We start from the raw sequence: 17130 nt of genomic DNA, 5'->3' as shown, positions 1-17130 counted from the left end.
GGTATATGTCCCTAGATGAGCCTCCCAACCCAACGACAAAGTTAAATCTGTCTTTAAGGTGATGGTTGGAGCTGGCTGGATAAAGAGGACACTGACACAGACATTGTGAAGGTTCTTCAGTATATAAACTGGAAGCAGAGAAGGCACCACCTTGCATGACATGTTATGACAGTGTCTACCTTTGTCTTCAGCTTCTGAGACGTACAATTTCTTGTCAAAGTCCAGCGGCTTATTTGAATCTTTGCAATGAGGTTTGAATGGGTCGAGAATAAGTCCATGGGTAGGTAAGCTCTGGTTGCTACTGTGTCTAAGGAGGCCCCTATGAATTCTATCCTTTGTAGAGGGGGCAAAGTGAACTCTTCTGCACTAACCTGGAGACCTAGCCTGAGGAAAAGGACAAAGCTGTCTTCATGGTGGAAAGAACCTCACAGAAAGACCAGCCTTTGAGCAGTCAATTGTTGAGGTATGGAAAAACTATCATCACTCTCCAACACAGACAGGGAGCAACCACTGCCAATACCGTTGAGAATACTCTTGGAGCAGAGAAAAGGCTGAATGGAAGTACCCAACACTGGAAGTGGTCTCGGCTGACCAGAAACCAAAAGAATCTTGCTGTGAGATGAGTGAATCGTGATATGAAAACATGCATCCTGAAGGTCGAGGGCCAGAAACCATTCACCGAGATCCAATGATGGACTTTTTAGCTGCAAGGGTCCCAAATTTCTGTGCTTTCACTAAGATGTTCTCAAGTTTTAGCTCTAGAATAGATCTCCACTCTCCATTCTTCTGTGGGACCAGAGAATACTTGGGAGTAAAGTCCCTTCCCCCTGTGCTGAGCAGGAACTGGTTCTATGGCTCCTAAGCATAAAAGGGAACCGATTTTCTGTCTCAAGTATTTGCGAGAGGGATCCTTGAAAATGGACAGGGAAAAGGGGTGGGGTAGGAGATGCATGCAAAATGAATGCAGTAACCTGATCTTATAACCTTCAAGTTCAAGTGGTGAGTCAGGTGATCCCAGAGAGACATGTAATTCCAGCAACTGTGTCAAACCTGGCATCAATAAATGCTCAGTACTCATCAGGGGAGGAGAAACTCAGGATTATCTGAAACTAACAGGTAGTTGGAATACCTAAACTCCTGCAAGACTGTATCAGTTAGTGGTACTGAGAGAGGAGTCTACCTGGATGAGTGTGTTGTAGTGGAAGTCGTCGGTACCAACAATGTTCACTGCCTCAAAGAGAGTGTGGTCTGAGGTGGCTTTTTCGACTGAAGGAGTCATTGCGCTAGGTACCAGAGGTACCTAGGAAGGTCCCTCAGTACCATCTTGCTAGAAGCAAGCTGTTTCTCTCTGCTGCCATGATTGTGTTTTGATGGTACCAAAAATGGTTTAGGTACCGATGCACACTTGGAATCGGGGCTCCTAGAGGAACTGAGAGTCTTAAAAGCCTTATTGGTACAGGAGGAGCATGGAGCCTCAAATAGTATCCAGCCCAGAACCTGACTTGGACATGGTCAACTTGTGAGAAAACCAAGATCTTTTTGAAACAGGCTCTTTGTGAGGAGAGGTAAAATTCATTTTCTGGAAGGCATTCCCAGAATGTGGTGTCATGGTAGAAAGGGCACTCTGTTCACTTGGAGACTCATAACCTGGGTCTGAGGCAGGGTGAAGAGAGCTCTCTGTGATAAAGAATTGCAGTCTAATCTCTCAGGTTTTCCAAGCCACAGGACTGATGCAGTTAAGGCATGTCAATTTCATAGTTAACAGTACATAAGGGAGTGATGTGGCCATCATCACATCCAACTGCCTTTGACTGCCCTAACCCGATAGATCAAATACTCATTTTGCCCCAGGTGTACTGGAGGTGGCTTTTCTGTGGGAGACTGAGTAAGATTCAAACCTCTAACCTTCAGGATTGTAGTCAAGAACCTTAATCACGCAGCCACCATACCTTGAATAGCACTACACCTCAGCTCTGAAGGGCTGAACAGAAATTGCATTTCTGAGGAATGTGCATGCCCCCAGATAAGGAATGCACCAGGAATGTCTGCTGCTGACCAGGATAGCCTATTGGTAGGTAAGGCAAAACATGAATCTTCGTGATCCTGGCATACCCCCTCACCTGGAGGGAAAACCTCCCAAAAGAGGTGGGGGAGGACCCTGAACAAGCACTGCTACCAAACATCTCTGATCAAATACATGCACACTTGAAGGGGAGCACCCATAAGCACAGTACACAAAAAATAAATGCTTTGTAAAAGCTGACCATTTGAGCTCTGGGTAACTTGTTAAAGTCCTTTTAAACAGGAGCAGTTTCATTCTGTAACACTAGTTCATGCACTTGTAATAGCCTGAGCTTTCTCTGATCTACCCTTCCAAAAGGTGTTGACAACATCTATAAAATCTATTATTTTAAATTTCATAATCAATAAACAATTGATAACAATATGCTTGAAATTATTTCCACTAGATGGAACAAAACAATTAGAGAATTTTCTGTGTATGAAATGAATCTTCCCATTCAGAATACCAATGAGCATCAACCAGCCTTATAAAGCCCACTCTCCAAGTATGTAACAAGGCTCAGTTACAAAAAATATCAAAACAAAATGAGGAAAGGAAGAAGTCTGGGGTCAGAAGTAGCTGGCATCACCTTGAAGAGGGAAATTTAAAATAAAACAGTTCAGCATTTTAGGCCTTACCTCCTGGTGACTGAGATGGAAGGCTTCTTTGCCCCAATGCCGATAAAGCTCCAGGATACCAATCAAATCACCAATTGCAGTAACAATCGGCAAACAAAGAACAGATTGGATACGAGTCCCTGATTCCAGTCCAGTACCTTTGGGAAATCGTTCATCCTAAAAAGTGCAAACAATGTTTCATCAAATGTAAATATTATAACATTAATATAAAATATAAATCAACATTTCTCTCTCAGCTGGCTGAACCACTTCGCACAAACACCTAAACTCTTCATGTTCAAGAATTCAATCAAAAATGTCTCTCCATGGTTATTTTACAAATAGAAATGACTTTATCCAAAGTTAGAGTCAGTTATAGTAACAGATGCAAGCTTTGTATTTTTTTTTTTAAAGTACAACTCTTTTAAACCTCACGCTCAGCAGAAACAGTATTTTATTGCTGAGGCTAGTCTAGACAACGGTAGAAAGAAAACTAAATACACTGGTAACTGCAGCTATGTCTACACTACTGTGGTAAGTCGACCTAAGTTATGCTACTCCAGCTACGTGAATAGTGTAGCTGGAGTTGACGTAGCTTAGGTCCACTTACTGCTGTGTCTACACTGCGCTGGGTCGATGGGAGACACTCTCCTTTCATCTTCCCTGACTCCTCTCGTTCCGGTGGAGCACTGGAGTCGACGGGAGCCCACTCTTCACTAGACCCACTAAATCGATTCCCAGTGCATTGATTGCAGCAGAGTCTATTCTGCAGTAGTGTAGACATAGCCTCTGAATTGAACTGCAGCAACTCAAACCACAGGATTACCAAGCAGGCAATAGCCTCTGTGGGAGTAAGTAATCAAAGCCTAAGGCACTCACTAGGTGCCAAAGGCCCCATGGAGACACAAATCTGCACTAACAATTCCCAAATTATGCCAATACTGAGAACAAAAAAGTGTTTTCTCTCTACAACTATGCCAGACAGAAAGACCCTTCCCTATATCTTATTGTGCTTTACCACTCATCCTTAGTATACCTGTTCTGAAACTTGTGCAAAAGTTACAGGAAAGAATGTCATGACAACGAACTGCTACCACAAAGAGGTCCAGTCTACCAAGCTGTGCCATTAATAAGATTGCCCCAGGCTTTACAGACTAAATGCCCCATGAAACGGAACTTACCATGAATAGAAAAATTACCCATGTTATTTTTTACTGGAGTTGTAACTAATCCCGAGTTTTAACTGCTGGCCCACACTCTTGAGCACTAGCCCTTTAATCCTCTGCTCTGAACAGATGACCCTTGCAGTGTGCTCCAGGGAAAGGAGAACACCTCTCCTAGCTTGGCGAATGTGCTGTAGTGGAAAAAAAATGCCTTCCTCACCCCAAATAAGGTGATCAGTTTCCCGATTAGCATGACAGCGAGGATCAATCTGAATGTCACCCATCGCCTGAAAACAATTGTCACTCAAGCCAATGGTAAATAATTCCTCCCTCAGGCAACCCCAAAGGAAGGAGAATGTGGAGAACTTCAGGCTGTCAGCAAGGAACATACCAGGAGGATCCTACTTCCACTGGCAGACTCTTTTAGTGCCTGCTTGCATGGAGAGGGATCATGCAAGTCAGTGTATAAGGGCCTGCTGCTTCCCCTTGTTGAAACACTCCCAAAGCCTCTGGAACCCATTCACTATGGTCAATAACCCCTTGTAGAAAAGCAAACAAGAAAAAGGGGTCTGGAAGTAGAGGAAAACAGGCCCAATGGAAACAGACCTTGCACTTTTCCCAAATCCAACCCACAGGCCACCCTAACACTGCTTACACTCCGATGAGATGGAGAGCCTGAATTCTAGAAGAACATACACTAAATAGAAAAGATTTCTTCTGAGCCAAAAGTGAATGAGTCGGCACATATGGACATGCACAATCTTTGCAAATAAAGATCTATTTGATAAGAGAAAAGCTGCCAAGCTATACTGGTGCTCTGGTGAGAGTGTAAACCAGAAGATATTCATATATTTTCCCCCACAAATCTCTACAATTTAATTATGAATATGAAATATACATATATAAAACATTAAGGTATTCACTGAAAACTACTGAGAAAATTTTAAAGTAATGCAAGTAGTGTCACGTATTAAATCAAAATTTAGTTGGCTATGTGCAAGTTAATACAGTGCCAGTCACTTTAGCAGTTGGGCTTGGCATACTGCCTGTTCTGAGGGCTAGGAACGGAATTTTTGGCTGATCATGCTTTTTTCCCCCATGGATTTTTATTGCACAGAAGTGTTATTTCCCTCATCTGGACAAAAAAGTTATTTTTTAAAAAATGTGTAACATTTATAAAAGTTAAAAAAAATATATAGGGAAGAGTTTTTATTAAACTAATCCAGACATAGAGAATTCATGCTTCTGGTCAAACACTACTAGTAGCAATGTAAATTATTTACTGTATGAAAAATCCAGTTTACATTTCAACAGTAATACATTTTTTGGAAAAAAAATGCATGTATCTCTTTAAAAAGAGAAAGTAATTTACCCCCAGAATATCTTCTACTAACAAAGTTTTTCTGTATTTGGCTACATATGCAGATATTGTGGTGCCAAGTGCAATGGGCCCTGCAGGAATGAGCTGTGGTTGTCCTTCCTTAGCTCCCGGAGGTGTGAACACACAGAGGCTCTAATCAGAAGGAGAAAGAAAATGCCATTAGAAAGTTTCACTGTACTTGCACAGTAATTTTTGTGTTATTATGTAAAATAAATAATAAGAATTACAGGTTAAATTAAAATAATTTAGGCAGATCCATTTTTAAGATGACAACAATGAAACTGAGGTGGACTGATGGACTCAGCTTAATTCTGTCAACAACAGCATCAAGAGATAATAGCAAATTCATCCCTGGCATAAATGGATGCAACACCTATTGTAGTCAATATCAGCTGTGCTCACTTACATCAGAAATATATTCTGCCCTTTTGAATACATTATGTATCGTATAGAACTCCAGAGCAGTAAGTGACCAGATAACAGAAAACTACTCTTTTGTCAAGGATACATTTACTTCCATCTTTTCATAGAAAAGTTTTAACAAACACAGATAACTCCACGTTCTAATTTCTCTTTCCGGTTACTTCCCCACCTCTGTCTCCAGGGTCAGGTGGCTTTGGCCCTGAACCTGCAATTGTATCCAGGCAGATCGATATTTGAACCAATGTGGAGCACAACTGAGGACAGTGGGGCCTCTGAGCAAGTATGAACGTGTCCCCCTGCATGCATTCTGATTTGCTGGCTTTGCTACTCAAGATCAATCCGAGCTGATTATGTTGCTGAAGACTCAGAATTAGTTATGACAACTTTCACTTTATGAAAGCCTTCCAGAAAACAATGACTTTTTTTTTTTATAATGCTGAAGTATAAACCAAGGTAGCATTAGTAAAGTAAATGGTGTCAGCACAGGAAAAAGCTGCTGGTTACATAGCTCCAACTGCAGCATCAAGGCCTAAGGGAGACTAAACTAGAACATCTATATTTTTCCTCTTTATTATTAAAACCAAACATTAAATTACAAAAAATAAATAGATTGAACACAACCACAAGCATACACAGAGGCTAACCTGCCAGCCCTCCGGGTGCTCATCTCCCATTGGGAGTCTAGGAGAGTAACGTTCACAAGGATTTTAGGATCAACTACATATTGCAAGGAATAATCACATGCTGTAAGGCAAATGGACTAGATGATCATCATCTTCCATTTCATGAGTCTATGGAAGTAGTTATGGCTTTCTGTAAGGTATTTATTGCTAGATGCATGAAACAATTTCCCAGCCTGCCATGAATCAAAATAGCACCATTATCTTCAATAAGGAACTAGCCCACAGTTTTAGCACTATTTGCCTGTTTGTTATTGCAATGACAGTGCTGTTTGAGTTACTGTTTTTTGTTGGTCACTACTTCAGAGCTATTTGGCTTTCCTCACTAGCCAGTTGACACTGTACTAGCTGTACAATTTGAAGGTTTGCTCGGTCACTCAAAAGCATCTGACAGGCTGCCACTAGTGGCTGAAATACTGAGAGAATCATGCGTATCAGCAAGAAAATTAGCTAAAATTGTGATTAATGGGTTAAATAATTATTAAAGTTGTATTTCTAGAGAGCAGGACCATTCAACTTAATTTACTCTTTGCTTGTTAATAAAAATAAATCCACAAATATACCGTTCTCTACTGTCAGAGTGTTATTTTCTCTTCCCTTCTCCTAACCACTTCCCCTTTAAAACATTTTTTTTATTTCTCAAATAATCAGACATCCAAAGTTGAATGGCAAAACAACAAAGCAACATGTTAGTGATTGTCAGTATAAAAGTCATAAGACAGTTATATGCACAGGAACCAGAATATTTCAAATCTTAAGTGAAATCCTGGCTCTACTGAAATCAATAGCAAAATATCCATTGACTTCAAGGGGTCAGGATTTCATGTCTTTATCTTTATCTACTTTAGGTAATTATATGGCCCCCTGATATCCATCACAACCACTCGCAGTGAGGTAGGGCAGTACTATCACAATCATTCTACAAGTGGAGACACAGAGAGGCTAGGGGTATGTCTACACTACAGGACTATTACGATTTTACATAAACCAGTTTTGTAAAATAGATTGTATAAAGTCGAGTGCACGCGGCCACACTAAGCACATTAATTCGGCGGTGTGCGTCCATGTATCGTCGATTTCTGGAGCGTTGCACTGTGGGTAGCTATCCTGTAGCTATTTCATAGTTCCCGCAGTCTCCCCCGCCCATAGGAATTCTGGGTTGAGATCCCAATGCATGATGGTGCAAAAACAGTGTTATGGGTGATTCTGGGTAAATGTCATCACTCAATCCTTCCTCCGTGAAAGCAACGGCATACAACCATTTCGCGCCCCTTTTCCCCTGGATTACCCTGGTAGACGCCATAGCATGGCAACCATGGAGCTTGCTTTGCCTTTTGTCACTGTCACCGTATGTGTACTGGATGCTGCTGACAGAGGCGGTACTGCAGTGCTACACAGCAGCATTCATTTGCCTTTGCAAGGTAGCAGAGATGATTACCATAACTATTGCACCATCTGCCATTGTAAATTGGAGATGAGATGACGGTTATCAGTTATTTTGCACCGTTTGCAATTGGAAATTGGCAATGACGGTTATCAATCATTTTGTACCGTCTGCTGCTGTCACGGGTGCTCCTGGCTGGCCTCGCTGAGGTCGGCCGGGGGAGCATGGACAAAAATGGGAATGACTCCCCGGGTCATTCCCTCCTTTATGTTGTATCTAAAGATAGAGTCAGTCCTGCTAGAATATGGGGCAAGTCTACTAGAGAGCCAGAGAGCACAGCCGCTCCAGGTCAGAGCCCCAGAGATCCTGCAGAAATGATGAGCTGCATGCCATTCTAGAGGGTACCCCTGCAACAACCCCCACCCGTTGCTTCCCTCTTCCCCCAACCCTCCTGGGCTACCATTGCAATGTCCCCCCATTTGTGTGATGAAGTAATAAAGAATGCAGGAATAAGAAACACTGACTTTTTAGTGAGATAAAATGATAGGGAGGCAGCCTCCAGCTGCTATGATAGCCCAGGCAGGACATTAAAGGGTGGAGGGAAGAGGAGTGCAGCCTCCCACTGCTATGATAGTCCAGGGAGTACATAATCTTTTCTTTAAACATCAAAGGGAGTGGGGGGGGGCCGATGGAGCTCAGGCTCCAGCTGCTATGATGAGGACCATTACCAAGCATTTTGTACTGTCTGCCAGGAATGACAGGGAGTCATTCCCATTTTTACCCAGGCACCCCCGGCCGACCTCACTGAGGCCAGCCAGGAGCACTCACGGGATGATGACGGTTTTCCACCATTTTGTACCGTCTGCCATCAGGAAAGGAAGGGGAGGGGATGCTGCTGTTCAGCGCCGCAGCACCGCGTCTACCAGCAGCATGCAGTAGACATAGAAAAATGGCAAGAAACGATTTTTTTCCCTTTTCTTTCACGGGGGGGGGAGGGTACATTGACGAGATATACCCTGAACCACCGCAGACAATGTTTTTGACCCTACAGGCATTGGGAGCTCAGCCAAGAATGCAAATGCTTTTCAGAGACTGGGGACTGTGGGATAGCTGGAGTCCTCAGTCCCCCCTCCCTCCCTCCATGAGTGTCCATTTGATTCTTTGGCTTTCTGTTACACTTGTCACGCAGCACTGTGCTGAGTCCCTGCTGTGGACTCTGTCTACTATAGCCTGGAGATTTTTTCAAATGCTTTGGCATTTCGTCTTCTGTAACGGAGCTCTGATAGAACAGATTTGTCTCCCCATACAGCGATCAGATCCAGTATCTCCTGTACGGTCCATGCTGGAGCTCCTTTTGGATTTGGGACTGCATGGCCACCCGTGCTGATCAGAGCTCCACGATGGGCAAACAGGAAATGAAATTCAAAAGTTCGCGGGCCTTTTCCTGTCTATCTGGCCAGTGCATCCAAGTTCAGATTGCTTTCCAGAGTGGCCACAATGGTGCACTGTGGGATACTGCCCGGAGGCCAATACCATCGATTTGCGGCCACACTAACTCTAATCGAACATGGCAATACCGATTTCAGAACTACTCCTCTCGTCGGGGAGGAGTACAGAAACCAGTTTAAAGAGCCCTTTCTAGCGATACAAAGGGCCTCGTTGTGTGGATGGGTGCAGGGTTAAATTGGTTTAACGCTGCTAAATTCGGTTTAAATGCGTAGTGTAGACCAGACCTAGGTGACTTCCCAGTCACACAGGAAGTCTGTGGCAGAGCATGGAAACACATTCTGGCTTCCCAAGTCTGAAGCCTAGTGCTCTAGCCACTGGACCATCCTTTTCCCTCATCCTTTTTAATACATTCTTTTCATTAATAAAACCAAAAGCACTTTTTGAAGAGACTCTTTTTAAATAGGCAAGGGTGGCTTATTATTAGTTTGGTGCTGAAACCATTAGTCCAAATGATTTGATTTATTTCAATAGCAAAATTAAATAAAACTGTTTTAATCAATAATAATATGCAGGATTTCCATACAATAAGTAACAGTAAAAATAAATAGCATTATGATTTTTGGTAAGAAATAGACAGGAAATATACTAAGGATGAAAGATCTTTATTCACGCAAAATGTCCCTATTAACAAAAATTATGGAAACAAAAATCAGAAAATATAGAATATTTAGGGAAAGATTTCTCCAAATAGAATGTACTGCAAGCTTTTTCATTAGGCATCAGAAAGTCTTAATTGTCCAGACACATATGCAGTCATATGATTGCACTGATTAATTTTACCATCAGATGCTGCTTTCATTAAGCCTATTATAGGGATTAAATTTCCCAAGCTCCAGATACTATCACACATTATTTTTAAGGATAATTAATATTAATGAATTTGTCTATATCCTAGGTATATCAAACCTAAAGATTCCTTTTCCAACAGTGGAAAGTGATACTGCATGTACTCTTCCGCTATGAGAGAATCAAACTGTTCAGAACAGAGCATCACCTTGAAAGTCAAAACAAAAACACCACCTTCTTTCTGAGGTCCTTTTATTTTCCTAAAATGGTTTCAGTCTGGACATAAGGTTGAATCAGGGGATTAAAAGTAATTTTATTATTTAAATATTACAGTGCCTTAGATATGAATGACCCTTTGTAGACAAAGCAGCAGCAAATCCCAATAGATCTCAATCTCAGGGCCTGATCCTGGAAACACTACCAGATACAGGACTTACCACCATGAGTAGTCCCAGCCAACTGATTCCTCATTTGACAGGTTCTTGTGTTATATCTGATTGTTGTTTGTTTTACAGCACGCAAACTGTGCTAAGCATGTTATTAAAACACCAGAAAAACAGGTCCCTATCCTGAAGAGTTCACAATCTAAGTCAATATGACATGGGTACAAAACACAAAGACAAGGAGTAGCAAGGGGCCAGAAGGACAACGGGTACAAATACAGAATCATGAGCTGACTTTGGTGGTGCTTAATGCACGTTGTGGATTTTTTCATGTATTAAATGTTTTGTCAGGTGGGAGTTTTGACTACGCAAAGGGGGACAAAGAAATGGTTGGGAAGGTGAGACAAATGGTCAAGTCAGAGGAGAAGAAGGGCATGTAGAACTCAAGCAGAGTAGGAGAGAGGAATGAAAACTGAGAAGGTGATTGGATCAGAGGATACGGAAACTTTCACTTGTGTCTCTGGGTGGGTGTTATAAAAGTAAATGCCATCTGCTTGCAGGGGCCTACATTAAATTACATGGTAGTCCTGTATCCAGATCACATAAATACCACTAGAATGATTGTTGACGGTGTTAGAAGAGAGGTTAAGGGCTTGTCACTGCAGAGACTTTGGACAGGGCAAGCCAGACTGTGAATCTACAGTGCACTAGCCTGCTATGCACTAGAAGTTCCATAGTGCACTTTGACCTACTGTTTCTAACTTTTAGCTCTCATGGCAGTTACAATATCAGAGTGACATAAAAAAATACTGAAACAAATAGTGGTATGTCAAATCACACTATGGAACTTCTAATTCATGGTAGCAGGGTCCTCATTGCCACACAGTACATGGCAGCTCTAGGCACCAGCAAACCAAGCATGTGCTTGGGGTGGCATTCTGGGAGGGCGTTTTTTTTTTTGTTTGTTTGTTTGTTGCTTTTTTGCTTCGACAGTTGTGCTCTTGGAGGTTTGTTTGTTTGCTTTTTGCTTGGCGCAGCAACAAAATCTAGAGCCAGCCCTGATCCCAGCTTGCTGTTCACTAGATCTCTGAATAGATACGCCCTTAGTACAGAATGGGCCTGGATGCTGTGCTCCCTCTAGATCAGGATTGAGGCACATTGATGGAGGTAGTTAGGAGAAGCTGTATCTTTTGTAGATACAGACCTTCAGTAACTTGTGATATCAGTCTGATATTCTCACAGTGATGGAAACCAAATTATCTTAGAAATAAATAAATAAATAAATAAATAAAATCGTCCTTTAGCTCTGATAGATTCCACCATGTTGTATTCCATACTACTTACGTGATCTGAAGAAACAACACTTCTTTGGACAGGAAAGTGCTAGTGACCATATACAAGACAACCATTTTCTTCTGTTGCATCTCGTAGAGGCAGGTGCAATACTGAGGTTTGGCGCTCATTCACTTAAGTCTAATCTGAGACATTATGCTCTGAACCCATATAAATACACAACTTCTTTTTAAGCTTGGCCTCTTGAAGGGACAAGGGAACTGTTCAAGTCAGATTTTTTGCTATACAAGCATAGTTTCTTATATGTAGTGAGAGCGCAAATTTAAGAATCCAGCAGAAATCCCCCTTTCAATATATTGGATAAACCCATATAAGCCAGCAAAACACTGCCAGAATTGAAAAGCATTTTTATTCTGTTTTCAATTATATTCTTATAATCTGATGGCATGCATATACATTATTATATTCAATTAGGAATTTTACATTTACATGGCTACTTGCCTTTCATGAGACTTAAAACTTAATCCAAGTTTGATGTTATTAAGCTTATTTGAATAAAAGCAAGAAGAATATTTTATGCAACAGATAGAAAAAGTAGGTGTCTTGGGATCCAAATAGAAATGAATCTTAATAAAACTCAGGAAACCAGAGCACACAGAAAAAGTAGTTCACCCCCAACCCCACTGCCCCAATTTATTTGTTTTTTAAAAAATCAAATAAGCTAATAAACCTACATGCACATTTCTTTCTTTCTAAATGTTTTGTTTGTTAATTTGTACCCTTCTAAGGGAAAGAAGGGCTGAAGATTTAGAAAAACATAAGACTATGATTATTGGTATGTGTTAACAGTATTATTTGTTTAGCACTGAGAGTATAGTTGACATTGTACAGTTTCCAAAAATGCAGATGGCCCATGAAACACACAAAGATGGGAGTAAGAATGATGTAATATGACATGTGGGAATATGAATGAAAATTGCATTAAATTAATGGGACACTGACAAGCCAAGATGACCTCTTGCAGACTTTAAAGCTAACAGTTTGTTTCAAACTAATCTCCTGACTCCCCCCCCCCCACCCAAATGTATCTGGTTCCCCAAGATGACAGCTGAACATATGTGAAACTCAATTCAGCAAAGCAATGGTATCACTATTTTATTAAGTCATTAATTAGATGTATTAAATGTGCTTTCACATAACTCCAGGGGCATGTCCAAAACCAAATATAAAAACCCTACACACACAAATCTGTCTCTTTTCAGAGGCAACCTGCAACCTCCTTTCCTCCTCAAAAAAACCCAACAAAGCAAAGCAAAACAAACAAAAATCTCATAATAAAGGATGCTCCATCCCATTCACGGGCCTTTCACTGTGTCCTCAAGGCCAATAAACTGAGACATCTCTATTAATGAGTAAACATCAAAAGGATGAGAGAATCTGTTTGATTATGAAACTCTGGAAGCTTGCTTGAAATTCCAATCCTGTGTCCTAGAGAGTAAGAGCTCCTTCCATCCCACTCAACAGGCCTCTGCTCTTCCCTATCTTGATCTGTTATCCCCTCTTCCAGAGGCAGCAACAAAATCTCTTCACTCAGTTAGGACAGTGTCAAAGGTTGACAGACCGTTATTCCCCCTTCTTTCAGCAAGGTCTGTTTGGTGACAGACTTTTCCCTCAATTAACTGTGGCTAGTTAGAAGGACCCAAGACTCTCACTGTTGACCCTACTGCAGAGGCCCCCAGAGTGTACTGAAAACTCCCTTACTCCCTTCTCTGTCAGAACTAAAAAGTTCAGAGATTTGCCAACAAAGAGGTGAAGTATTTTTCTACAAAGTTCCCTCTAGTGTCAGTTTTTTAGATTTACATTAGTGTTTATCATCCATGAACAAAACCAAAAAAAGACTCATGAATCTTGGTTGAATTGTGTAACTATGCGTAAATAGTGATCACTTTTCAAACTCAAATAGCTGAGTCATTATCATTTATGAATTCTGAAGTATTTCAATGTACCAGGATTCAAATGAAGGATTGAAGGCCTGTAAACTTTTAGTTGATAAAGAAATATATTTTTAGTTACAGGACTGTAAAAAAGAATCTACAGTACACTACCCACTACCTTTGCTGCTGTTACTGTTTGGTTAGTTGCATTTTTTGCTGTGCGGTGATGGTTTTTTATTTTGTTTTGTTGCCTATAAAATAACATTGACCAAACCAATTTAAACCAAGTTTAGCACTATAATAATTTCCTAAAACAGTATGCTAAATTTTGGCCTCAAATCTGCACTGGTCATATGTTGAGTCTCACAAAATAAGAATTGCTAAAAAGAAACCCTAACAACTTCCACTAGTAGTGGAAAAAAAAAAAAAACCCACACAACTGCCACTCAACTTATGTACGCTACATATACACAACCTCTACTATAATATCATCACCATGACACTAATATATTAAGTTTTATGGTTTACCATAACAAGGAGTGATGCGTGTGATAATGAATTTTGGAAGAATTTCATCAACTGGACAATATTCTCAGGTACCTGTTACCATAGCAAAACTGATTTGTTGGATATTTTAAGTGTGATTTTAGTGTTTGATTGAAGTGCTAGACTGAGAACCCCTGAGACCAAAGCCCTCTGTTTATCAACAGAAATCATACAGCATGAGTAGCAGTCGTCTAAGTTGCCCTACACTGTGCTACCAATGTTCCTCAACCATCTCCTGGAAGATCCACTTCTAAGGCTAAGGGGGAACTTCAGTCCACAGGCTCAGTCAGTCACTGACCTTACAGATGAGACTGATAATAAAGGAGCCAGTTCATGCCAGCTCTTATTGTGGTTGCTGTGCTGTAGCCATTGGGAACCTGATAAATCGTCAAATACATTTTACATAAGCAGTCATCAGACGATAAAAAGTTTCCTTGGGCTGCATTTGAACAGGAGACCTGAGTCATTAACAGATAGTGAGCCATTCAGTTGCTCTTTTTCTTTTTTAAAAAAATACTCCTGCTCTGTTAAGCAATAACAATAACAGATTTTTAGAACACTTCAGATTTTTATGTCACAAAGACAGAAGCCAGATTTTGCAGATAGTATGAGTTTAGGGCTAAAGTAAGTACACACGTTATAAAGCATTCCATTCACAATTTTTTGTTTTTTTTTTGTTTTTGTTTTTTTTTATTACAAGGGATGTGATCTTGCCTCTGTTTCATTCAGAGAGTTTTGTAGCTCATTTCACTGGAAGAAAGAATGGGTCTCAAAAATGCTGAATGGAAAATTATTTAACATCCAATTGATATTAAATGGACACATCAGTGCTAAATTGTTGTTGTATACTTTGATGCCTAGAAAAGACATTTCCATTCAAGAGAATTTTATATTAAGCAAATTGATATTAAGTGAGCTTAAGCATATGTGCATCTCATATTCTCTTCCATTTGGTAATAGAGGCAGAGTGGTTTGTTTTGTTTTTTGTTAAAGGACATGGCAGCCCAACATATAAGAGCATATTCAAACTCTTGTACAATAAAAATTCTTAGCAAGCATATATCAAGGACTGTGCCTTAAAATCATATTCTTAAATGAACAAAACAAAGCCCAGTAGAAATGATGACCAATACAATAAACCAAATCAATAGGAAAGTATCCCCAGCAGAAAAGGTTGGAATTGTAAAATGCCCAAGTTGAATAACCAGCCAGATGAAATAGCTCTAAAAATCTTCCACAATTAAAGCCAACTGTATTCTGTGTTTGAACACAATTGCCAGCAATCTCACTGCTAGGAGAAGTCAGCCAGGGGGGGAAAGAACAAATAACTTCTTGCATTTTTACAGAAACACTGATAACTCACAATTTATCTGAAGAGCTCTGCATTTTTCTACAATACAGTATTAAGTATGCTTGGAAAACAGATATAATGTTAGAAAACTGAAGCGAAGACAACATATGTGTACACTGTAAAACAATATGTAACATAGCTGATAATTTTGGGGGCCTATGATAAATCACTTAAGAATGGGGAAGCTGAATAATGGGAATGCTAACTTATCTCAATCAAAAGTCATGTGCTAAAATACCAAACGAGTTGGTATATTTTCTGAGTTAGTTTGTTTTTAAGACGGAGGCTACCATTTCTAAATGTATTTAATTTCTGGAGACTTTGCTATTGGGCAGTGCAATGTACACTGACAAATATGGAAGAAACAAAGATTTTTCTCTCTACATATACAAAGGATGTACAATGGCAGAAATAATTTTAGTGATTTTGGGAGCTACCAACTTGAGATACCTTAGAGTGATTGACTTTCAGACAATGAGTGCTCTATACTTCCACAAAAATCAGTGGGCTTTAAGCTGTCTCCATTTGACCATCCAAAAACTGAGACAACTACAATCACTAGTCATTACTCCAGAGTTCTTAATATCTACAGTCTTCCTTCTACATAAAGTCACTAGATGGCACTGCATATCTAGCTAGAACAACAATTTCTACATACTGTAGGAATTCTAGAATAATAACTCTATTACATTCACCCTGAAACGCAGAGTATGTGCACATACTTGTGGCCTCTGACAATTCTCTTTACAATAAAGCTGTTGTGAATCACCATCTGAAGGGAGGATGATTGGTCTGGCATAGCAATTTACAGCATCAGGAAATAGATAATGCTCACAATATAAGACAGAAACTAATGTAAGAGTCTTGCTATTACATTTCAAAAACTAAAATGGGCCCAAACCTGCACATCCTTATTCACATGAGTATAGTATTATAACTAACCAGAGCGGAATTACTCACAGGAATAAAAACTACATGAGTGAGAAAGAATTTGCAGGAACTGCTCATATATTAATACATAAATATTGTAGTTGTGACACAAAACAAAAAGTTTTGGGAACATTCACACACAGGCCCCAAGCTGGAAGCATGTGCTTAAGTCCATCTCTATTTAATATAGTATTTAGGAACATCAGTAAATCCCACTGCAGTCAATAGGACTTAATTAAGTCATTCAAGTTAAACACATGATTAAATGCTATGCTCAATTAAGACCAAAACTTTTGCAGTTATGAACTGTATGTAATTCCCTGTGTAGCCCTGAGGATTAATCTGTTGGCATATATAAAATGTCTTTTTGATAAATTTAAGTATGTAAAAGGCTTATAGATTTATAAAGCAATAGCTGAAATGCAAGATACCTACAGGTCAAACATCCTGTATGACGCTATGGCAACTTTAGCACATTTTGAGACTCTTACTCAGAAAAGTTATAATAAGACAAAATACCTACACAGATGTCTGGAGACCTTTAACTGAACCAATGACAGTAAAGGGTGGAAAAAGGGATTTTTGCCCACAAATCTAACAAGTACACCACAAATGAGTACATACCTGTCATTCATACGCACAGATATCTTAGCCTATAAGACAAGTGTACACTAACATTTCTGTGAGG

General features: G+C 40.1%; 1 protein-coding gene across 5 annotated transcripts in view; it reads right to left on the bottom strand.

Annotated features, from left to right (window-relative positions):
• PDE10A (phosphodiesterase 10A) overlaps positions 1 to 17130 on the bottom strand; it is a 601549-nt gene that overhangs the window by 76283 nt on the left and 508136 nt on the right. For all 5 annotated transcript variants that reach the window (XM_050949040.1, XM_050949037.1, XM_050949038.1 and 2 more), the window contains exons 6-7: positions 5215 to 5355; positions 2701 to 2856 (exon numbers count right to left, since the gene is read on the bottom strand). In XM_050949040.1, the coding sequence (XP_050804997.1) occupies positions 2701 to 2856; positions 5215 to 5355 (297 nt within the window). The remainder of the gene's footprint in view (positions 1 to 2700; positions 2857 to 5214; positions 5356 to 17130) is intronic.

Source organism: Gopherus flavomarginatus, chromosome 4 (assembly GCF_025201925.1).
Source record: "Gopherus flavomarginatus isolate rGopFla2 chromosome 4, rGopFla2.mat.asm, whole genome shotgun sequence".
NCBI classification, from domain to species: Eukaryota; Metazoa; Chordata; order Testudines; family Testudinidae; genus Gopherus; species Gopherus flavomarginatus.
The sequence above is the reverse complement of the archived record's forward strand: the minus strand, read 5'-3'. Positions and strand labels throughout refer to the sequence as shown.